The sequence below is a fragment of the Prorops nasuta genome, unplaced genomic scaffold, assembly GCF_024137725.1.
Source record: "Prorops nasuta isolate Cenicafe-Biocafe unplaced genomic scaffold, Cenicafe_Pnas_1.2 PNAS00027, whole genome shotgun sequence".
Lineage (NCBI taxonomy): Eukaryota > Metazoa > Arthropoda > Insecta > Hymenoptera > Bethylidae > Prorops > Prorops nasuta.
This window is the reverse complement of record NW_027116824.1, coordinates 1,013,266-1,038,163: the sequence shown is the minus strand read 5'-3', so window position 1 is coordinate 1,038,163 and position 24,898 is coordinate 1,013,266. Positions and strand designations below refer to the sequence as shown.

The 24,898-nt window shown below is 44.7% G+C and overlaps 1 protein-coding gene across 1 annotated transcript in view; it reads left to right on the top strand.

Moving 5' to 3' along the window:
- Positions 1 to 24,898, top strand: part of LOC136782584 (POU domain, class 2, transcription factor 1-like) — a 93,250-nt gene that overhangs the window by 14,076 nt on the left and 54,276 nt on the right. Inside the window, exon 2 of the mRNA XM_066742099.1 lies at positions 2,968 to 3,000. Within this exon, the coding sequence (XP_066598196.1) occupies positions 2,968 to 3,000 (33 nt within the window). The remainder of the gene's footprint in view (positions 1 to 2,967; positions 3,001 to 24,898) is intronic.

Sequence of the window (24,898 nt, the reverse complement as noted above, 5' to 3'; positions counted from 1 at the left end):
CGAATCATACTAAAATTCTCCTCACCCCTCATATTCCTTGCAATTCCTACACCACCCCCTGCTTCATCCACTTTTCAATAATACCAAAACCTTTCCTCAACCATGCGCTTCAACTTCTATCGTTTGAATTTCTCAAAGATTCGAACCATCCAGCGGAAACTATGAAATATTTATCAGTTTCCAGGACCTTGGAAAATTTAACTACTCACCTTCGAGTATATGCATCTCCATTTTTTATTGTAATCGTTTATTCTCTGCTAAGTCTGAGAATTATTCGATATATATTCGTATACGTGTAAAATGTACAAAGCATCGTTTAATAATTCTTCTATAACGATTTAAACGTCTGGCTTTGATTTTTGATATTAGAATATTTCATACGACTAAAATCTTGAGGTGCAAAACAATAACTGCTACCTTGTCCATAATAAAAAAAGTATCTCGTACACCGTTGGACGATGACATATATATCCGTGTTCCGAGTTCCGTTGTTCCTGCGCGCGAACGCCTTGGCAAAGAGATCGAGTGGAGTAGATCAGTGTATTTTTTAAAAGCAACGAGAATAATTTTTCTTCCCGATGCAGAGGAGACGTCGAAGATCGAGTAACGTCAGAAAAGTACAAACGCACCCGCGTCGATGATTAACAGCCTCTGTGAGTATCTTCCGGGCTCTATGCGAGGGTAATCGATTAATTTACGATATCCAGCCTGCCCGTGACACGACCATTGTTTCTTGTTAATTACACTGATATATCTAATCGACGAACGGCAATCGGGCCAGCTGTGATTCCACGATACGACCGCCTACGGACTCGCCGAGCATTTAAATGCGTTCCTTTGACATGGATATTCGGTACTTTCTCTCACTCGACGATCCATGCTACGTGAATATACATATAGTATAGACATACACCCGCACGAACCGTTATATCTAAATATAAACTTTTCGTTGATGGTTTTGCGTTTGTACAATCGTGATTTATCAGTGTTGCGGATTAATTGTCGAGTTCAAGGTTTTTTATTTTAATCTTTTTATGAATTTTTTTAAAATTATAAGTGCAATTAGATTATATTGCAATTGCTGTTATATCGGTCAAAGTCAATCGAGGTTGTTTGGTTAGAATGGGAAAGTGTTGCGAGGGGTTAAACGCGATGAATTAGCGAAGGAAGGAGTTCGTAAGAAACGGAGCACGTTGCTTTGGATGGGTGTCAGCGAAGTGCTGCTCTTTCGCGTTAATTATCCTGCGTTGGACAAGCCCCTCCTTCTTGCAAGTAGGTAGATGGATGGATTATTTAACACTTGTCACGCCTCGCTAATTAACATTCAGTCATCTCCCTCTGGAAGACCCCTCCACCAGGTACAGCGAGCGTACCTCCTGACAGTGCACGCTGTCACTTTTAAACTTCTTGAATATTTATTATTCGTCGCGATACCCCGTTGCCACCTCCTTCTGCCAGGCTATATGGACAATTGGAATTCGAATCGTCACACCGAATTTCGTAGAACCCATTGGAATACGATATACCACGCTACTGTGATTATCCAAGTCATTTTTTAATTTTTTAAAAATATTCCATAAGTATAGTTTTATATTCTTGTAAATTTACAATGATTTCTCAGCGATGAATATTCGAGGAGTTATTTTAAAATTTAACGTAAATTTAAAATAGTTGTAATATTATAAAAATTATGTTACATCTTTATTTTTCTCGGTGATAAAGTTTTGGAAATTGTTGACAAACGATTCAGGACCTTCTTTTGTTTTTGCTTGAGTTAGCGTATAATACAAGGCGAATCTAGTGCGATTCAGAGACGACCGAGTGGTTATAGCGATTGGAATTCGCGATGGCCTGCGAGACTTCATAGAAGCTATTAGAATACGGCGTTGCACAATGATCAAGCGGATAAACTCGGTGAACGGACGATGCTTCGTTGCAATAATTGTCACAGTTGATGAGTAAGATAATACACGTACATATATTCTGTTTATAATATATATATAGTCATATAATTAAGAATATACGCGCTATGTGAGTTTCTACTTAATTGGAAAGAGCGAGACTAATATTTTCGGCGAAATCAAAACGAATGAGAGAAATTAGAAGAACGCGAATCGTTTGGAGCGACGAGTGTCTGAAAAGAGAATAAGAAGGGGGGGGGGGAGTGGGTTGAAGTCAACATTATATATAGCTAATTGGTCGAGCAAAGCGTCAAATGTTTCATGCGAACTAATGAGGTTAATAATGCGCAGCGTTCTACACAATGAGGGAATCCGAAGGAAAATTGATGACACTCGGTGACCCACCTGAGGCCTTTATTAGAGTCGCTCGTGATCACCTTGACTGAGAGACGCTCGGATTCTCATTCGCTTTACCACAGTTACGCTATATACTCCACGTACATATACATATACTCTTCTCTAAACTCAAAGTATTTAACTAATCGTCCTCTGGCAATAAGGCACATTAGCAAAGAGTTTCTTTCAATATTACATAAGCGAAAGGCCCATTAGGCCGGAAGATCCAAGTGAAATCAGTTAATGCGAGGCTCGATGGAAAAATGAAGCTATTGATGGTTTTTGCTCGCATGCAAATCGAGGAAAATCCCATGTAAAGTCAATTCTTCGATGATTACTCGGAGAATGGCAGCGGTGAACATGTCGTGGTAATTGATTTATTCCTGCGTAGAAACGAGACTCGGTAGCAACTCGCTGGGATGATTGCATTCTCTTTGCGATTATTACCTTGATTATTAGTTACACACACACATACACAGCTTCGACGAGTACACTGCACACTCACAGAGCTCGTCCTCTTTTTTCCCGTATTTGTTCTAACGAATTAGGAGCTAAATGAGCCGAGAGATGATTATTCGATACTCTATTACCAGCTATTATGCATATATATATATGCACATCATGCTATAATGATATTCCAGTAAAGTAATTTTTCACGTTTCTGTTGCAGACTCCTGCGAGCCATCGGTCGAACGACCTTACGGTGAGTAATCTCAATCACAATTATCCAATTATTCTCATCCATTCGAAAAATCATATTGCTAGATATACATATATATATGTACACCGGTTCTCCAAAGGATTTCGAAACGAGGGAGATTTGTCGTTAATTGATATGTGTTAACGCTCGATGCAAATTACAGGAATAGCACTGGTGTAATATATTTCTTGTTGACTTTGTATGACTTCCTGGTAATGTCGCCATACGACTGTCGATTTCATCCATTTGATTTTACGATCTATAAAGAATGACCGATCGAGAGCCTATGAAAAGCAGCGAACGAGAGTGAATTCTCGGAATATCTTCGCTCTTGGCAGGAAGTGCTTGGTTAGCCACGATTTACTGAATACTCTCGGCTTTTCAGCAAAATGTTCTAATCGCGTTGCTCCAGCATGCAGCGTATTACGCTCTTATGTTAATCCACTATATCCGGGGAATGCTAATGACTCGACATTCTTATAGCGCAATTAAGGGATCAAAGCGTCCGGGTCGAAAATCCTCCACTGCTCGTTTCGCCAATGATCTACAATCACGGCCGATTAATAATTTCCGCGTAATAAACGTTATTCGATATCGCGAATAAACTCGCTCGGTCGCGGCAAGAAAAAGGAGAATAGCAACGGTTGTATTATTGCCAGATCGCTGGAACGTATCTGGAATCGACGAACGGATGGGACTTTCGTTATGGTCGGAACTATCGAGCGCGCGTGCGCAAAAGAGGGAACTATAGCGGCGCTCGTGACACAATTAATTCGCGCCAAGAGTCATTCGTCTTCGTTGCCCGAGATATGGAAGCGTTTGCGCGCGAGGAGAGAGAAAAAAATTTAGCTACATCCGGTTTCGTCCTTGGAGACGTGGCCGAGCGTTGGGTTATTCGGCCCCGTGTTTTGTCCCCTTTTTCGAGATTATCATTACCCCTACTGGCCGAGGCCACCGTGGCTAATATCACGCAATAAGCAAGCTCCGAGAAACCGGCATGGCATCCGTCTGTGAAATTCACCGTGCTTCCCTCACCACCACCTCTCCCTCTCATTCATTCTCCCTCCGCGCGCCTTCGAGCTTCCTCCTACAGGTATATATATATATATATATATATATACGAATAAAATGTATACCCGAAACTGACGATTTAAACGGCTGCTCGCTTCGAAACACGTGCTCCGTTTCAAGTGGCAGCAGCTCATCAAAAGAGCCGCGAGATCATTCAAGACTTCCTCCAATCATTCACTTCCCCTTCCTCCAAGCGAGAATTAACAATTCGCACGAAACCATCATTTCTCATAACCATCATCCTCCTCGCGAGATATACCCTTCAATATTTCCTTTCATCAACCTATATAGACGCGGAGACACTTTGTTGCGAAGAATTTTATGACAAATAATTCCAAAAGTCCTGTAGAATTTTATGGTGAATTATTTCGTTGAGATTGGAACGTATCAATGTCAGGACCGGTATCAGCGGCAAGTGCGGGAATCAACAGGTTCTAGTTATGAGAGTGTAAAGCGTTTTGAATCCACCCCTCGAGGGTTTGAATCCTGGGCGCGAAACTAGTTGTTCGAGGGGCGAATCCGGTCCGTGGGGGGTCCATGCTTGCTGGTCTATGGGTTTTGGTGCAGGAGTAGGTGGAGGAGGAGGAGGAAGAGAGGATAAAGGAGGTCGAGTGTGGGTGCGAGTGCGTGCGTTCGGGGGAAAATACGGGGAAGGGAGGCGACGCGGCGTTGCGTTGGTGTCCTGGGGGCGGTCGCGACCCCACGAGACGTCGACTGACAGCCGATTAGGGCAAGACAGGAACGACCCCCAGGAAAAACTTAAAATAACATCGCTCGATCATCCGGGTGTCTTCGCCGACACGGACGACCTGCTCTCGCATTCTCAGCTCGTCCCTCTTACATACCGGATCATCCGCCACCCTCGCTAAAATCACCCTCCGTCCCTTCCTGACCTTTCTCTCCCTCTCCCCGTTAGAAATTCAAAACATCGCTAAATCACGTTCCACGTCCGTATCTCCACGGGCTAGAAACGCAACATCGTTCGTATATGATTCCTGAAACAAATTGTGGATGTAGAACCTCGTGATGTTTTGAAAAAATGGTGTTTCGTCTAGGTTGAGCACCTCTTCGGTGCTCATTACAGTGCGTCCCGCCCCCGGCGAGGCAGCGGGTAATCAGGCAGTGCGGGGGAGTGAGCGAAGAGTCGGGGCGAGGGGTGGGATGAGGACAGGGACGGTGGGTGACCTCGCCCAGGGCCTCGACTCTCTCCTCTTCACCGAGCGATCTTCCATTCCCCTTCCTCCACCTTTTCCACTTTTTTAGCCTCCTGCAACATTCACAGGTGCTCTGTACACTATATACCACTGCTGCTTCTTCTTTCCCCCGATATATATATATATATATATATACAGTACTCTGCACCGCTATATACTCCTCAGCTCGCTCTCCTGCCTTTTCCCGATGGTGACTACCTGTGAAGCAGCCTTACCAAATGAGGCCTACCTACTTTGCATTCAATGACTGCCAGTGTTTCCTCAAAACTGAACATCGTCGCCTCTCGTATTGTTCCCTTCCACTCGTCTATAACCTTTGCGCGTTTATCACCATCGATCTCTCGATTATTTTCCTCGTTCGAACAACCTTCTCGCAAACCTGAAAATGAGATAGGAATAAAGTGCAGGTTCTCCGGTGAAAATTTCCTTAATTTCGGTACTTTTATTTTTGCGCAAGGTCCTATTGTCTCTATGGGAGCCGAGAGGCAACCGTGTCTGGGAGAATTAGGAACCGCAAGGTAGGAAGGAGACACTCATCGAGGTAGCCAGAGGCTATTTGGCAGGGAATAATAATGATTACGGGAGGAGGCAGTGTGCTAGCAGGAAACGCTGCTGGCAGGTGGCGGAGAATCCGGCAAGTTTTTGGGTTCCTCGGTCTCGGCTCACGTTCGGGTCTCGGTCCGTTAGCGTTGTCTGATTTCTCTCCCCCCCCCCCCCCTCCTCCCCCTCTCTCCTCCCATCTTCGCCTCGCTTATTATCTATGCAGACACGAGTCGCTGAGGTAAGAAGAAAGAATAAAGGGCTGCGAGGGTCGAGAGAGAAGAGATGGGTGTAGGACGGTGAAGAATCAAGAGTCGAACTATATGCATCGATGATTCTCAACCTGAGCTCGGAATTGAAAGACTCTTCGAGTCTGCTTTTCTACATGGCAATTGCCATACCGTAATCGTCCGCAGGCTTTGATCCGTTTCGAGTCGAAAATGTAATGATTCTCCTTGGGTAGAAGAGACCTGGCAAAAACAGCATATATGCAACGGTACCGATGGAGGCTTTCCAAGAAGCTTTATATAACTCGTTGCTATGCAGAGTATGCACAGCCCTACGTCGTGCATCGGAGAGAGAGAGAGAGAGAGAGAGAGAGAGAGAGAGAGAGAGAGAGAGAGAGAGATACGCGTTCTTTTCTCCCCGTTACATATCGGAATGTGCAGTACCGCGATGATGCTCGATCGACAGACGTTCGTCCCGTTAGGAGAGTTTTTTTCACCTCTCTACAGTCCTCCACAGCAGTCCGTCTCTTTCAAACTCGTTCGACCGGCGAGAAAAACGTTGACACCGACGGAAATCGCTGGATGTTGCAGCCTCGCGATCGTCTCGAATTTTTCTACAATCCTTGCAGACCTGCGCAAACGGTCGTTGCACAATTACCACTAATCAGACTGATCGTCATCTCGCATCCTACGTCTGCAGGTGATATGGGAAAGAACTACTGGTCCGCGCCTTGGATCTCTCTCTGTCTGAGAGCTTTCGCGATCGGTGCGAAAGAAAACCTGTTCCGATCGTATGCTAATTCCACGCTTTAAATCAATCATCGAGTGCTTCCCAGCATCCGTCAGGAATATCATTGCGAGAGCAATCCGGTCGATTTGGCGGAGGGGAAAAAAACTGCTAGATTATTATTATGCGCGAGCAGTATATCCACGTCCACGTTCCACGATTTATGTACAATTTTATTCGAACGCTATATATATAACGAGAGACTGAATTATTTTTCTTAGGATGGGAGTCATAGTGGTGTGTGTGTGTGTGTGCGTCCTGCTGACATTTCTAGTAACGTGCTAATAACGTGGCTGGGATGTGTCCAATTTGTCCGGTGTCAGGAAGAAGAAGAGTACCGGGGGTGGTGGTTCTGGTGGATGTAGAGCTTCTGGACGAAGAAGAACTCGGGAGCATATCCGAGTCGCATTATTAACACTTTCGAAGAAAGAAGAAATAATCCGGGTTATCCGCGCCATCTCTTTGGGTCCTAGGGCCCATTTGGAGCGGTCACTAATGTTGAAAATGTGTCGTCCGGCTCACGGGCTACCTGGTACAGCGTGCGATCGAAGGTTTCGTGCGGTAGCCTCGTAAGTCCGTGACAAAACTACCCCGGTAATAGTGCCATTTGGCCAGGAAGCTCGTTAAAAGACCCCCCCCCCCCACCTTTCCGACGTTCTTAGGCTTCCCTCGAAAAAACTTCCAGGCAAAATTCAAGCGGACGATTAAAAAGAGGTAAAACACTGGTTTTGCGAGACCCCTATACACTCGAATCATTGTACACGCGATTCTCCTTGAGAATAATAAGCGCTATGAAAATCTGATCCTTGAAACAGGGTAAGGGGAGAGGGGGGGGGGGTGAATAAGCAGAGTCCAACGAATAGAAACAGTAGGAGAATTTCGAGCGAGACGCGTTTCCTCTGGTTTCTGGAGCGATGCACGCCGTTGTTGCTCTGTAACGACCGTACCGATCGATAGGTGAAGTTTTATCGCGTGAAATTGACTTCTAGAAAGGAGAATAATGGAATGACTAGGAATTCTCTCACCCCTAGGGCCGGACACGATCGAATCACGGTGGAATGGTATAGGAATCCCGTTTTCTTCGCTCTGTATATACCTATGACATTGCTGCTGCCGTTCTGGTATCGATATACTATATTCTTATCGAACGTCTTTGCCATTTCTCTTGGCTAACGAATGTGACGTGAATGGACCCTGCGAGTTGGTAGCAGTCACCTCGTACTTTTAATAAACGAGGCAAACCCAAAGAAAATCTTCTATCGCTGCGTTACATCTCTGTATTATTCTCGCTGGAAACACAATTCCACTGTAAATTTAATAAACCTGGCAATTTCTTCCTGGTGCTACCATAATTTTCCTTATTTCTGATAAATCGTTGAATGAAAACTCGAGTGGAGTTGCCGGCGATTGTATTGGTAAGCAAACGAGGTAGATAAGTATCGACTGAAAAGGAATAGCGAATAATCCGGATTCATGAATGGGCTATGCGAGGAGCTGCGGGAGAACGGCGATGTTGAAGGCCTCGTCTTTTCGCAGGACTATTATTTGGTAAGAGCAGGCAGAGGTAGGCAGTTTTTTTGAGTGGTCCGGCCGAACGTGGCGGCGTTGTCTTTGTACAGGAACGGGCAAAGATGACGTTGCAGAGGCTACTCCCGGAGCGGTATCCAAGGGTATCTGGAGCAGCCAGTCTCTCTCTCTCTCTCTCTCGTTAAACATCGAGAGAGCCGCGTTACTAATGGATGCCACTTCGCCTCGTTGGAACGCTTCATTATTATAATTTCACTTTTTTTTATCCTCAAAGCACCAACTTCCATCGAACGATATAAATCTAATTTCTCGGGAAGGGTGCACCGGTCGATGGAACTCTCGAGGAATAATTTCTGCCCATCGGAAAAACCAACAATTAAATTAATGTTAACCGAAGAATCCTGTGAGATTGACACGAATCAAGCTGAGTGTATAACTTTTGGTCACGCGACTATATATACGTAGAAAGCCGAGGACCGGAAAAGTTTGGTGTTAGAAACGCGCGCGGACGCCGCGAGGTTAATCGTTGGATAATAAAGCAGGATCTACGGTTATATATGTGTGTGTTTGCTTGTGCCGCCACGATCCCGAGTCCAGAAGCAATCAAACGAACAATGACACTGGCGCGGGAGACTTTGCGCGTCCCCCTTGCGACGGACATTGTGCGTGGGATTGGCTTCTGGCCCGAGGCTGCTCTCTTCTGCTCACACCAGGTGCGCGCTTTCTAATAACAAAAATGGCCCATGGCCCAAAGAGAGGAAGAAACACGCGGGAAACGATCAAACTTTGCAACATCGTTGAGCACTTGAAGAATATGCTGAAGAACGTCCTACAACTTTTTAATTTTGGTCTCTTACACAAAGAATTGGTATACAATCTACATCCATATAAATGTTTTAAAACCTGCTAAATATATCGATTAAAAAAACGTATAATATTTGAAGTTTAGAAAAATTATTTTAATTTTGTTCCAATTCAGGACGCTTCGACCCAGGGATCCGGACAGGGTCGTCGCGTCGAATCTTGGTGGACCTATGTTAGGCGAAGGAGTTACTCAGCGTAGAACGTTCATTACAAGACTCTAAACATGCAGACGGTGGGTGCGAGCCGCGAGAACAGCGCCGTTATAGCACGTTGAACGACGCGCGCTATTTACGACTCGCTGGAAGCGCCACATCGTCATCGAAAAGATTGCACGGGCTCGCTCGGCCACACGGCTTGGTGGCACCTTCTGTCACGTGGGAATCAAAAGCCTCTTCTTCACTGATTCCACTCTCTCAGTCTATAGCGATACACTGAGAAAAATTTCCCATTAATTTGCATCCAATTAACAGTTATTCGTGATATTAATAAATTTATTTTATTAATATTACGAAAAAATAATTGATTGTCAATTTATTCATAATATCAATAAATTTAGTTATTGATATCACGAATAACTGTTAATTGGATGAAAACATTTTTTTCAGTGTATATAGTACTTTTGGCTTCCTTCTTTTTGCAAAGTCGTCACACTCGATACTTATTAAATCCGCGGCAAAAAATTCAGCTGGTCCCAACAACGCACCATCAACTCGAGAATAGCCCTTAACTGATTACTCCGCACTGTATAAGCTCCTCACGACCTCATCCTTTCTCATTCTTTTTTACAGTTTCCTCTCCTCTTTTCGAGTTTATACTCGAAAATCTCTTCTTAACACGTCGTCTTTGCTCGTTGTAATAAAAATTACCGATCTCTCTAGGTAACAACAACGATTCACTGAATTCTCCACAATTATCACATAGGATCAAGGATCGAAAAAGCTAAAAGAAAAAATTTTAGGAAATGTTCGATTTTAGTTGCAATCGACAATTGATACGAACTTGAGGAATACCAAGCGATCTAGCGAGTGCACAACACTTTCTTCAAAATCAATCCATCCGCATCGATGTTGAGATACGGACGGAGGGAAATTGCAAGGACGAGAGGAACTCTCTGCACGCGTGTATAATATCGCCAAGCCGTTGTTGCGGTTTTTCGGAGCGTACACGAACCGCAAGTATCGATTACCTGGCTCGGCCATCCGGCAAACGACTATTAATGATATTTCGTGTTGGATCTGCATGGGCCGACCTCGATAAAGGGAGCCGACGAGTACCGAACTTGAGCGGACGTTTTGATTTTAACCCTGCGGATCTAACAAAGCTGTGTCTCGATGCACCCCGCGTTAAGAGGTTAATAGAGAGACCGGTGGAACCCTCCGCATCTCGGGATTTACTCCCCACCCCCCCCCCCTCCTCCTCCTCGAAGAATAATCCTGTACCTGCACGCGCGGATGCAGATTCCTCATCGATCGGACTATTCATTAACTCGCTCTCTCGGAGATGCTCCAATGCGGTGCTATTTTATAATGCTATTCGACGCGGAATAAAACCAAGTATTAATGACTGTGGAGAGCACGAGAAGCAGAAGATTAAATCCGTAATAGCACCAGCATAAATATTACTATATATATATATCTATGTTATACTCCTTCGTGCGGGATGTACATTTCTTCTTCTTTTCCTCTGGACGCAACAGCAAAAGAAGAATATCGGTACGGGAGGATATACGGGGTTGCAGTAAATTTGATGAATCCGTCCATTCGCAGTGGCCCAAGCGGGTGGATTGCGTAACGTGGCACTTGAATAACGACCGGATGTACGCAAAGACACACGCATGCGCGTACGAGTAGACGAGGGACCAAGAATCGGCCGCGGGCTCGGTCTCTGGATCGCGGGACCAGCAGATACACAAATCAGGCCGTAAAGCCGATCAATTAAACGGCAGGCCGCCGATCTGGCGCGTATTATAACCGGTAATTATCCGTAATTAAATATTGGTCGGTTGTGCAGGCCGGCCTTCTTCGGGCATCTCGACGAAACGTTTGGATGGGTGTGTTCGGTGAACCTGCGCGTTGGTACTGCGTCTTATCCCACCCCTTTAATCTCGTCGATTCTCTTTTACCTTTTATTATATCTCGACTCGTTTGCCTCCCCGCCCGCGCGCCCCACCAATTCTCCTTTCAACGAAATCGCTTTTTCAAAGAGCACGAATTTCAATAGGTTTTTCCGTTCCACCGCACTCCACGATAACGCTGTCCATTGGAAACACGGGATTAGTCTCGATTGTCTTTTTATCTCTGCTCTCTGACAGTTTTAATATATGTATAATATAACAAAGTTAATCGCTATATATATACATATAAAATGAAGATGATACAAAGATTCGAGGCCCTCGATAAATATCAGGTTTTCTCTAGCCGATAGATCGACGCTTGATTTACTCGAAGCACGCTATACACCGTGTATTGTGCAAGTGAGAGCTTCCGACTTATCTCTTTGATCTTGGTCGGCGCGACGCGGGGCGACTGGTTTCGCTGTATAGAGATGTTATTAGCCAGAGCGTTAATCGTCGTGTTATGACAATCACAGCGGAAGCGATTTGTATCTGTAGTTGGTAAGGAAACGAGCTCGCGCGAGGCTCTTTCTTCTTTGCCGACGCTTCCAGGAATTCGTTAAAATTTCGGCGTCGCTCCTCGTCAGCACGGAGGAGTAATGATAGCGTTGAATGACGACCGGCTGAGATTTATACGGACTCGGAGGACTGAGGTGGGTGGTTGCAGCACGGCCGCAAGAAGAGAGGAGCAGGTAGGCGCGTAATTGCTTGACCCGGCTTTCACGGAGGCTTCTGCATCCTGACCCGAGCCCGACCTCGGAAATTTCGTTTATTGATTTATTTCCTCCTCGCGCAACACGCCGGCCTGCAGCTACGCGATGGCGGCGCCTCTTTTCTCTTCGACGAAAACTATACTTGGCCCTTCTACCCCTCCCTGCACACCAACCAGGCCAATTATCGACGCTTTGGAAAATCTCCCGCACACACGTAACATCGACACCCACGACCTTCGTACTATATATTTCACCGAATTTATTACCATCCCAACGAGCTTTATTCGCTCGAGAAACATTTCTATTCTTCCTTCCGATCGATCAATTATGGCAATTAAATCAACTTTCTTCTTTCGTCGAGGCAACTTTGCTCGGGAATATATATATATATATATATATATATATACAAGTGCGTAAGTGTATATACGTCACGACGAGAATAAATGAACGGCCAAGTTTCAAGACGTGTATATATATAAGGCTCTCTCTCTCTCTCTCTCTCTGTATCGGCGAATAATACGAGGGTGGCTAGAAGAGAGACTCTCGGTTGGCAGTCGCTGAAAATCATGGGGCCTGTTTAGACATCGCATGGCATTCGTCTATTTATCAAGCCGTATCATCATTTGCCTCTCTAGAACCACGATGCCGCCCCCTACGGCGGTTTAATCTAATTTGTATCGCCCTTTGTTAATCGTGACCGCGCCGTTAATTCAGCTGGACCGCAAATTCGGTCTCCATCTCCTTGCCAAAATAAACTACCGCGCATTTACTGTCCCCCGCGGTTAAACTTTCGATTGCGGAACGCTCTCGCGTCTTCTGTTTTATCGAGAAAAGTGGAGCATGTACATGCATCACACACACATACAAGTATTTGTGCGACAATAAAAATCCGACAACTTTTATTTCCTCGCGAATCTATAGATCAATAATGAGCTATATCCATACCCGTGCCAGTGAGATGGGAACTCGTGTAGATCTCGCTTCTTCGTGGTTGTATACGTGGGCGTACAGCATCTGCCCATATTAAACAGCATTATATATTGCGCCGCCATTCGAGCCCTTGATTCGATACAACAAACAGTGCTCGTAACAAATTGATAAGCGGTCGCAGTCGGCGAAGATCAGAGCCCGACAAGCGAGAGTAGTACTCGAGGGAGGTGCAGGTCAGGGTCGGACGAGCTCTCAGCAAGAAGTATCCTCCGCTCTTTCTTTCCCTTCTTTTTGCACGCTAACCACCTAGCTCTTTCTCATTCAACGCTGCCCACCCCCCCCCCCCTCTCCCTGCAAAGCCTCGCGGCGCTCATTCTCGCGTTTTCGGCGTCTCGCTCGTTTTCGCATTTTCACGTCTCCCCCCCCCCCCCCCCCTCCCTTATTCCTCTCATATCTCTCTCTCTCTCTCTCTCTCTCTCTCGAGTACCGCGTCTTCGTGAGGGTGCGCCATTAGCATAGGGGGACCCCCCACGGCGAGTTCAGAGCCTGCTGGGCCTTCCACGGTACACATTATATAGGTGAGTCTGATATATAAACCGACCTCATTGATTTATGGGTCGAACGATTCCTTTAATTATAATACGATATTTATTCAGATGAACCTTACGGACGCTCGGAGTCACGCTGCTATATGATAATGTGGACCGAGCTTTTGCCTCCCACTCTCCGCGCCAAATCTCTCTCTCTCTCTCTCTCTCCCTCTCTCTCATGTTCGCAACATTCTCTCCTCAGTATGCTAAGTTCGTCGCTATTTGCGCCTTCGACTCTTCCGCTTTTGCAATTCCAATCAGATATTGATATTGGCCTCTGAGCGTATGCAGCGTCCCCATTGAAAGCAGGACTTTGCCTAAGTCACGATTAAAACTTTTTAGCGATAACAATGCGATCATGCTGATACGAGTATCGCTACAAATTTATATATACGTTGCTGCCGATTGGGAAACGATGAAAAGAATGAAGATGCAAAGATCGCGATGGGGGGAGGATGGTAGCGAGTGATGTTCCGTAGCCGCGTCCGGATCGTGTTCCCACACGTGGTACGGTTCAACACGGATAACCGGTATGTGCGAGCGACGATGAACGTTTGACTCGGTAAAACACGTGTAGATAATTACCGACATGCGGTACGGGCTCGCGATATTAATCACGATTAAGCCGATTCCGAGACGTCCTGTTGTCTGCTCGTTCTCCCCATCGCGATACTTTCTCGATTTCCCCCCACCCCCCCCCCCCTCACGCTCTTCCTTCAAGATATTCATCGTAATATACATCGAGCACCCAATTGTAACTCGAAAGATTCTTAAATTCACGCTGGATCCTAAAACTGAAGAATCCTGAAAAATTCACTCGTCTCTTCCTCAGCTTCTTCTTCTTCTTCTTCTTCTTGGTTGCTCCGAGAACCGCCGCGCATGCGCACGCGCGAAAGCAGCGGTGCGCGGCATAAATCAAAAGCGTGGTCCCGGCATTCCCACCGTGGCCCAGGACTGATCGGCATTCGGTCGCGATACCATTTCTCAGAGAGTCCAATTGAAGACGTTTTAATCGTACCGCCTAAACATTCATGGCTCGTCGCGGGCAGCATCATTTCTCGGTCATCAGCCCACCGACTTAAGCCGGGCCTATGTTTTTTCGCGTCCTTTCGTATCTCGGCTCCTCTAACAAAGCGACTGCCCAGTCACCCAACTATACGCTTGCTCTACTTAATTTACCTTGAGGAAAAAATCCTCTCGGTCACGTTGGTACCGGACTCGAAAAATTTCGAGTGGACGCACGCGAAACGCCGGGCCGGTAAATTTTGCTTTCGCTCATATTATTTTCCTGTGGGAAAACTTATCGGGGACTGTGGAAAATGCGAGGATTGGAACTGCGACGAGAGGCAAAATTAATAGGTTTATAGGAACACGCGTGTTTAATTAGATGAAGAGGAGGATCCATGCAAGAACTATCGGAATGCTTGTCAAGTGCTCGGCTGTTTCCCGTAGAGCTCTCTCAGCCAGATCGACTAATGATCTCCCGCGGCTGACCAGTCATCTTTCTTCCTCCTGCATACTCTAACCTTTTCTTACTCCTCCTTCGAGCATTGATCGCGTGAGCCGCATTATCATTGCACTCATTGTTACCACTCTCTGCTGTACGACTTCATCTCCACAGCCACAATGCTACTCCTCGTTCGCGTTGTCAGTGCTGCATGATTATCCTTCGAGCATTACCAACAAAACCTCCATTCTTCGAATCATCCTATAATTTGCTCTCGTGAAAATTCACGAACCTCCGATGGAAGAATTTTACGATTTTCGGCAAAGAAACGGAGCGTAACGCAAATAGCAGGAACGATCATACTTATATAGAGTATTCTGCTTTTTACGGCGGAGTTGTTAAAAATCTTCTACAGGAATTTATGTTGAAATTGTGATTTTAGGTATCAATCGAAATCTGTTGCGATGGCAGAAAATTGTAAAGAGTATGGGGTGAGTGGGGGAGAGGGGGGGGGGGGGGGTGAAGGGAAACACGAGGAGGCCAATTTTTCTGCAGATATAGGTACTGATTGATATGTTTGTAGGGCGGTTACACCGTCAGTGGTTAGGTGGAGGAGCCACCATCCACTCTTGGAGGATGATTTAAGGGCCATATATTACGGACCCTTAGCATCACTTGGAGTACTACTCGCGCTTTCGAGCCTGCATTATTGAGACGTTCGCTTGCACGTTGAAGAAATTGCTGTGGGGATAGCCAGTCATGCAGCGACCTTTGTGCTACAACATTATTTTCATCACAACTTTATACGACCGAAATCTCACGATTCGTATTCGAGCATTTATCAAAGCTGAAAGTGATTTAAATACGTGGATACTCGGAGCACTTCATCTTTTACCACGCAATTGCGAATAAAAACCTGTGTTTTATCGCTTTAAACAATAACCAATGGCGGGGGATAAAATTGCCAATTTTTTTCTCGATCGTCAATAACCACGCGTCTATATCGTACACAAGCGTGGCTGATAGTCAAAGGCTGTCGCCAAGTTGGTCGCATAGCCTAATTAACGGCAAAGCAGCCAAGTTATTTTGACGGAAATGAATAAACGGGTAATAAAGCAGCATCATCAAGCCGTCTTGGCAAATAAACTTGGCGTTAGCGTGCTCATGCGAACGAACCTACTACTTATCCCGCGCCAGTAAAAATCGCGTGCAACGGCCACTTATTTTTAATTAGCATAAATTAACGACCAAAGGTCTTACTTAATGCATACAACATATGAAGACTGCGATGGAGTACAGTTTTTTTCGGAATAAACTCGTAGTTTCCTATATATACATATATATAGTATATTCCATCCCCCAGTTTGCCACGTGGCACGATACTGTCGTACCGATGAAAATATATATTGGTTTGGAGCGATTAAGAGGAAGCATGGGCACGGAATAAGGAAGCGAGGAGGTATTTAAGATCTCCGAAGGTTGCAGAAACAGTCGTAGGTGGGTGTAAGAGGTTGGGAACAGAGGCAGTTGGGATTCGTGGTTGATGGATGGTCCTCGGGAGATATGAGATTGCGATTGGTCCTACATAAAGCAGTACACGAGAACTCTTGGAGATCGTGCTAACATCGGGCCTGGACCACAGTCCTCTAATCCGTCCTCGCTTCCGATGGACGATCGGATCTGCTCGATCGTTAACTCTTCAAGGTACCAGGAGCAACTTATTCGTATTTTTGGAGATTCTTCGTCAAAAACGCCTCCTTAAAAATTACAGAAACTAGAAAATTCAGAAACAAAGAAAAAAAAATTTTTATAAGCACGATAGACGAATGAGTAGTTTATTAAAAAACATGTTCAATTGTTATTATTATTACGCGAAATTAACGCTTGACCCGAGAATGCCATTAGCATCGAGTTGAAATTTAAAGAAACGAAGGAAAATTGAGGCGAAAGGAAGTTTGCTAAGTGTTCTCGTTTCTCGAGCGTGTGATAAGATGACTTGAATAAACAGTGGGTTGGACGTGGCAGGGATGGGCCGTGTGGCTGGCAAAACGAAGCCGGAAAGAGTCACTTTCCGTCTCTTTTCCTCTCGCACGCTCTCTTCCGTTCGACCGTCTCGCTTTTTACTCGCTTTTTCAACTTTCTGCCTCCTTGCCGAGCCTTCTCTTCGTTTTCGCTGTCCAGCTTCGATAGAAGCAAACAACTTCGAAATTCAACGTCTGATGAAGAGGACTCGTTTGTTTAGTCTCCGCTTCCGTTGTCGCTTCTCGTCAATCGATCCGCCAGAATTCACCGCCTCTCTCTCTCGAGTCGCGACTTTCCAGCTACCGAATCACAAATTTATTATCATTTTCCTTGTTTTTCCTGTTGCGATACACGCTGCATCCATTTCAATCGGTTCGGCTGATAAGCTGCTTTTATCCACTTTACTGTCTCGTCTGGAGAGAAATTTTGATTGTTATATATATATATATATATATATATATTGGGGGATAAAAGAAATGGATGATTCAACGAGAGCATGTGTTAGTTGGCGTACTAAAAAGATCTGCCAGGAGCAAAAGGTCGCGTTATTTTCCATCCGAGCTGGTATTCGTGAAGCGACTCGTCGAATAATCCGAAGGAAGAAGTTGGGTCGAATAAACGGAAATTTTCCTTTTAAAATGCGGAATGGCCGAGTTGGTTGGTCGATATAGCGACGGGCAGACCGAAGCCAGATCGGCTGTACATCCTCCCTCCCTCCCTAGCAAAGCCATCTTCTATTCAAGCTCGCAAATAGCCTTCCTTCCTCCAACTTACTTCGCTGCTCCCACATTTACTTTTCCCTTTTTTTTCTCTTTTTTTCCTCCAGACCTCCGTCAAATAGGTAAACCATTTTCACGATTAAAGCAAATCCTGGAATTCGTTCGAGAGTATAATGATAGAAAAACGGAACGTCTATGGAAAACAATAATGAGTATATATAATTATTAAAAAAAGAATCAGTTTTTTCAACAGTTTTGTTGGAGATGGTGAATGATATTGAGAGGAATCGCAGGAGGGAGAGAGATAAATAGTGCCCATTGAAATATTCCAGCGGAGATAAAAGTGAATAAGAAGAAAGAGGTAGACGAGGATCGGGAATATTTGCTTGGACGGAGGCAAAGGCCAATTCAATTACATGTCTTGACCGCGTGCTGCTGGCTTTGGTTAGAAGGGTGCTGTGCAGTTTTCTGGCAACCCCTGCATCCGATCAACCGTGGCTAGACTGGTGCAGCATGTTCGGAACGGTGTGTCGGTGACCACGAGGGTCAGACGACATACATTCACCTTGAAGCGTATATACAATTATACCTAAATACCTATAGAAATTTTCATAGCACAGCAATTACCAATTAAATATTTATCGTTTATCAATTTAATCATTTTTACTTGGTATAATTTAATTTCATTCTTTCTTTTGTAGAAAAAGTGGAGGGAGACTCGAAGATGGTCCATTTATATTATTATTCTCGAAACATTTTCTTCGAAGCACATATATACAGTTATACTTAAATACCAAATAGAAGCTTTCATGGCCCATGACATTACAAGTTTATTTTTTATAAATTTTCTTCTTACAGAATAAACGACTAAATGATTTAAACTCGACACTGTTTATTCTGACCATTTCCTCGCGTAGAAAGGTTGGAGGAACTGGAAGATCGTCCATTTAGCATTGTTCACGAAATCTTCTAGGGTAATATTTACCTTGGAGTCGTAGTGCGCGAGGAAAAAAAGGAACGCGTGTGGTGGTGGGTGTTGAAAGGAGGCAGAAAGGAGGCGAAAAGTGGAGGCGATCCCTTTATTAGATTACCAGACGAGTGTCGCAGTATGGGCACTCTTTGAGTTCTCGTTGAGGACCCTTTGGGCTTATTGTCTCACTCCGGGACCTCCCCTCGACGCTCTACGCTCGACCCACCTCGGCCGACGCCCGTTCACGTCCGAATCTATTTATTTACGCACTTTTAAGGCGCGTCCGCTCTACTCAAAGACTCTGCAAATTGCCTGGAAATTGATTTCGCCAATACTGCACCACTCTCTTCCAGTGCACGCCCGCCGCCCCTTCTTTCCTCTCCACTCACCCCTACATAATCACTATATATATATATATATATATATATACTAGCTGAAACGTTATCTCACAAACTTCCGCTTTCAACTTTTATTCGAATAAATACTTGTCCTTTGTTTTTCTTCCCCCACCCCCTCCCCCCTTTTTGTTTACGACGAGCCAGCTATCGAAAAGTCGTTTATCGATTTTCCACCGTCGACTATATATAATATTTCTAGGTGACGCGCGAGAATTATGGTGACTACGGGCTGGTAATGACGGAACAGATGCGCACACTTTTCACAGTAGGTACGTTGCGAATTCACCCCAGTTGAATTTTGAAAAGTCAGATTTACGCGCTGCATCCTCTCGCACGTGCTCCGGCCATTTTTACCGACTCTTTTAAGTCTCAATGGGGACAGAAACGTTCGTCATTCCAAACTATGATTGGCCATTCTCTTTCTAATTTTTTCCTCCTCCTTTAAAAATCATCAATTTTCACCTCCAAATCAGCACTGATCGACCTAGAATACCACTTGAATTACGGTAAATACGACGGAGTTTTTTCCACCGCGATAAACCGTATACAGGAAAAAGCAGATTTGTCTATCCTCCACCATAGAACTCGTTAATTCGGTTCTAAAAGCTATGAAAACTTTAGAACCTCGTACATGAAGACGTTCGATGGAAGTTGCGCGTACGGATCTCAATTTCAAATCTAGCAGCTAATCCGGGATGCAACAGTTTCGGATAAAAAGAGGGAGAGAGAGAGGGAAAGAAATAAAGAAAGAAAGAAGGATGAAGCACATTGGAAAGAAGGAACTCCCGGCGCTTGATCCTGGCTTAGGAGGGCCCGTTTCTTAAGTACTGATCGGCCAGCCGAGGATGTGAATTAGGGGTGGTTTATTTTTTTTCTCAATTTTTTTTGTGATGCGAGGTGAGGCAATCGGAGTGGGAGAGGGATGCACATACAGTATACATATATAACACATATGCATGTGTCGGTGCTCCGTTGGAATAAGCGCACGCGGGGGATGACGAGTGAATGACAGGACAATGAGCTTGGTCTGATGCACGCGGATGCTTTATGACGATTCAATATAAGTTTCAGGGACGGAGACGTGTGCGTGCACGCGTGTGTGCCTTTCTACTGCACTTTCAATATTCTCAATGCACCATGGACCACTCTCTATCTCTTTCGTTCTCTCATTTATACCTATATATATATGTATAATCTCGAATTTCCCTCGCACGCAGACTCCATGGAGAACCCTGAAGAGGGAAAAGCAAGACGATATTTACATTGGCTGGAAACTGATCATTCGCGATCGATGAATTTCGATTGTCCTCTTCAGGTTCGAGCTATTAGTCATTCCGGAAACTCGAACCGTGCCACTCCGAGGATTCGAGCTCTCATAATGAATATGCTGATATTCGTATATATATGACTAATAAGTGCTTTGTCATGGGGCATTACCAATGAGACTTTTGTTGGATTTCGGGCTCTTAATAAGTCTCTCCTGGTCTTTAGAATTTCCTTGTTTTTTCCCCGTCTCTCCGACGGAGCAGCAAAAGGAACCCTTTAGAAATGCTGCATTAATCGATCGACCGAGCACGAGGATGTATCGGGGTCGAGGAAGGTCGGGCAAAAAAATCAGTTTCCAAGATCAGGGCAACGCCGTGTATTCATCCCCGGTACCTTCCCATGACCCAGAAATTGTGATTTCTAAAGGAACGTTGGATTTGCGCTCAAAAAATAGACGATTTCACCCGTTTTAAGCGCTCCCTTACGTATTCCCGCTTTTTTTCCTCTCTTTTTAGAAAATTGAATGCTCTCCCCGGCTTTGAATCTCCTTTATTTTTTTCCCCGAACCCCTCCGATCTCTCGAAAATTCACTGCATATGCAGGATATGCATCATCTTTGATCCTCCCTCTTCACCTTTCAAATCCCCCGATCCATCTATTCCATGGACGTTCTTTCTTCGCACGGAGCTTCCTGGAAAATGTCTCGTAATTAGTCAAATTTTTCCTGCGGTTATAATTCCGTCGTTCTAGCATTAAGAATTATTTCAATCGGCGATTCTATCTATTTGTTTCCGGATATCCACCGAATTTGCACAAATAAACGCAAAGTCTCATTTTTCATCCCCTTTCCTTCCTACCCTTCCAACTCGGTTCTCCAGATATCTACGTGACGCAGGATCTTACGAAATCACGGAATTTACCTGCAGGACTCTGCTTTCACTCGAGCAGCGAAGCATTTTTTTCGCACAGGTCTATTTTTGACGAGGGAAAAAGGGGGAGGGGAAAAAACGGTGTTCGTGCAAGCAGCGTCGAGTTTCACCCCAAAATAACGCTTTTTCACACAGTTTTTACGCATTTTCGAGGTGGGGGGCCGGTGTTCGCAGCAGAGCAAAGTAAAGCAGGGGGAAACTCGTAGTACGAAACGCGTTTTACAGCCTAGGATAGACGCCAAACGGAATCTGCCGCGATTTCAACGAAATTTCTCATGACTCGATCATTTTCTAACAGTGCAGCAGGTATATATATATATATATATATATATATATAGCAATAAAAGCGATGCAGCGCCAAGTGTAAATGTCTACGCGTGAGAAGCTCCGCAAACAGTCTCGACTAATACAATATACAATACCACCGTGACATCTGATAAAACTGATGGGATAATCAGAGAGAATTTTTCATTAAAAATATGCAGTTCTTTTTTCGTGAAAAAATTCCACAATTTATATATACATATATATATATATATATATATATAGCACAGACGGGTGAAGCAGATAGCGCGGGCAAACCGTTATTCCCAAAGGACCTGCTTGGATTTCTTTTATTCGTACGTGGCCACAGCCGAGGTCCCAAATGAAAGCTTTATTCCGTAAGCGCACCCTACGATTAATCGATATACCCGCGATTGATTCGGGAAGAATGCCCAGCCGCGACGACAAAAAATGACGCAAAGCGATACTCATCTGAAATGAAACGCGACAATGGAGAAAAAAATCCGATGAGCGGTGCGGAGGCTAAACATTTTCAAAGAATCGATCGATATCTCTTTGCGGTCGTGGATTTGCGGCCAAATTACCAATTCGATTGACATTCGAGACTCGTCCTCGTAAGTTCTATCGGTAATTAACGAATCGTTCGGGGATAAGAATAGTCGTGCTGTCGTGGAGTAACGCGTTATCACGAAACACACTCGTACCGTGCTTTCTTCGTATACTTACAATTCTGAAAAGTAATTTAAGTGCCTATATACGTGGTTATAGTCGTGCTCTCATCGGGACTGTATTGATATTAGTGGAGAATCTACTTAGGTTTAATGTTTGATATTACTCAGCGATAATATTATTGACTGTCAGAAATGTAAAATCGAGGTACGACTCAGACGTTCGTCCTTATCAGTTTCCACATTTCAGATACACGCATCGTTTTTATCGTTTATATATACGTACCTCGTATATACGACCCCCCCCCCCCCCCCACTTCCTAAGAAAAAGGGACAGCTCGATTATACATCGATGTTCCAAGAAGCGAAGCTTATTCGAAATCGAGACACGAGGAAAATGCTCATTGCCATACGAGAATCTTTCATAACCCTTTTCCACGCGTTGCGTGCTTCATTCGTTAGGAAAATCGGTTGAAACATATTTTATATATATATATATATAAATATATATGCAACTGACTTTTTATTTCGTACCTCTATTTTGTTAAGCCATGTGACATAACACCGCGTCACGCCAATTACCTCCGAGTGCTGGGCCGAACGACGACGACAAAGAGATTTGCGTGCAGGTCTTGTACCAACCCACCGATGTATATAGCAAAGATTACCGTCTTGGATCGTTAATTAACTCGGAATAACGAAACGTGAGACTGATCTTAATAAGATTAGCGAGCTGCACCACCATCCATTCTCCCTTCGATCTGATTTTTTCCAGCAAAGCATAAATATGTTTTAAATGATCAGTCTCTCTGGATTCTGCAATGATGATTTCAAAACATATATATATATATATATATATATAGTAATGTATAAACGGAGAATTCTACTTGTTCGCAGTGCGTTGTTCGCGGTGATCCGTTACGAGTTCCGAGATGCGTTCATCAGGATGATCGAGAGTCGGATCGAAGGAGGGGGTGATGGGGAGTGCCCGTAATGGGAAGACGACCGGTCGTTGTCGGCTACCACTTTTTCTGGCAGTCGCGTTGCGCGCGCTTTCTTACCAAACGATTCGCGCTCGCACACGCTCCAACACCCACACGCACGCACACACCGTCCCACCGCGTATATCCTATTACGCGTGTGTATATATAGACGCATCGATGCATCCCGCAGAGGTAGCACAATTTTTAATCTCCGATCAAATTTGCATCGAGATATTGCGCTACGTGGCCGAGCATTGTTTCTTTTATGCAAATTCTTCACAGCTACGCTTATTGCTTATACGGTTACACGTATACACATGCGTATGATTATTTTATTAGATTACACGCTTCGCGTAATATTGCGTATTTCATCCGGTGTCGTGGCTTCACTTCTCTCTCTCTCTCTCTCTTGGTAGACGAGAAAAATGTGAACAGCCTCTATTTTCCCGAAGCCGGACCATTTGCTCCGAGAAGAGCGAGCAACCAGTCCTACTGGAAGATCAGTGACACGCGTGGCTGGTACTGTGTGTGCGTGTATCACTCTCTCTCTCTCTCTCTCTCTCTCGCACGTTCACAGTTTAGCGCGACATGTGGACACGCACGAACACACTCGGCGAAGTGCAGGGACGCAGTTGCATTGGCGGCAGAGGCAGCCAATCGGCTTATTGGGCTGACGAATTCACCCCTCCAGATCCATTCGTGCTGCTTCAAGGCGGGCAGTTTGCTCTCACCCTTCTGCTAAGCCTCTTCTTCTTCTTCTTCATCTTCTTCTTCGAGTTCTTCGTCGGTTCTCGCGACGCAAGAAAAGACCCGCGCTTCTTTCCGTCCAACGGATGAACCAAAGGACGCCGAAGAGTCATTTTTGCTCCCCCTTTCTTTACCCTGAAGACCAGAGCATAATACGTGTATAAATAAGATTATAATTTATGCATGCTTCATTTTCATATCAAAGAAATCGCGTTAAAAATCGTTTTTGCAAACTTCTTTCACAAGCAGCTTGCGCATAGCTTCATACTTCGTAATCTTGATTATGAAGCCGCTTCGCTTGGTTTCAGAAGTGAACGCGCGCGTATATGATGTAATAATAATATATATATATATATATATATACGTATGACGAGCGGGCGTAAAAACTGAAAGCATATCTGTTTCAGCTAATCGATTAATAAAAACATGATTACAGCTTGTCCGCGTTCGTGAGTTTTGATAATGGTACGCGTCAAGCGAGACTTTATACCACTGTGATTATAATTATTTCCCACATATAATTTCATCCTCCCGGACTTATAACATAGATGCATTTAGAATCAAGCAGTGTCGAAGCGACAAAAATCGAGCTCCACGACCGGACGCTTAGGAATTGAATTCGACGCTCGAGAGAGATCGCGGGACGTGAAATATCCACGTCCATGCTGTTAATTTTAGCGGGGGAGTTTTTTCGGCCCGGCTAATCGGTCGATCAACGCTCGTAACGAGTCGACTGTAACCGAGAGAAGCCGAAGAGTCCAACCGAGCGATCGCGAAGATTCGAAACTAGAAACCGTATTATTTCCGATCCCACCGTGGTGCTCCCTCCCCTTTGGTACCACTACACACGCGCAAAGAGCGAGTACCCAGTTCACACACATATACATATAT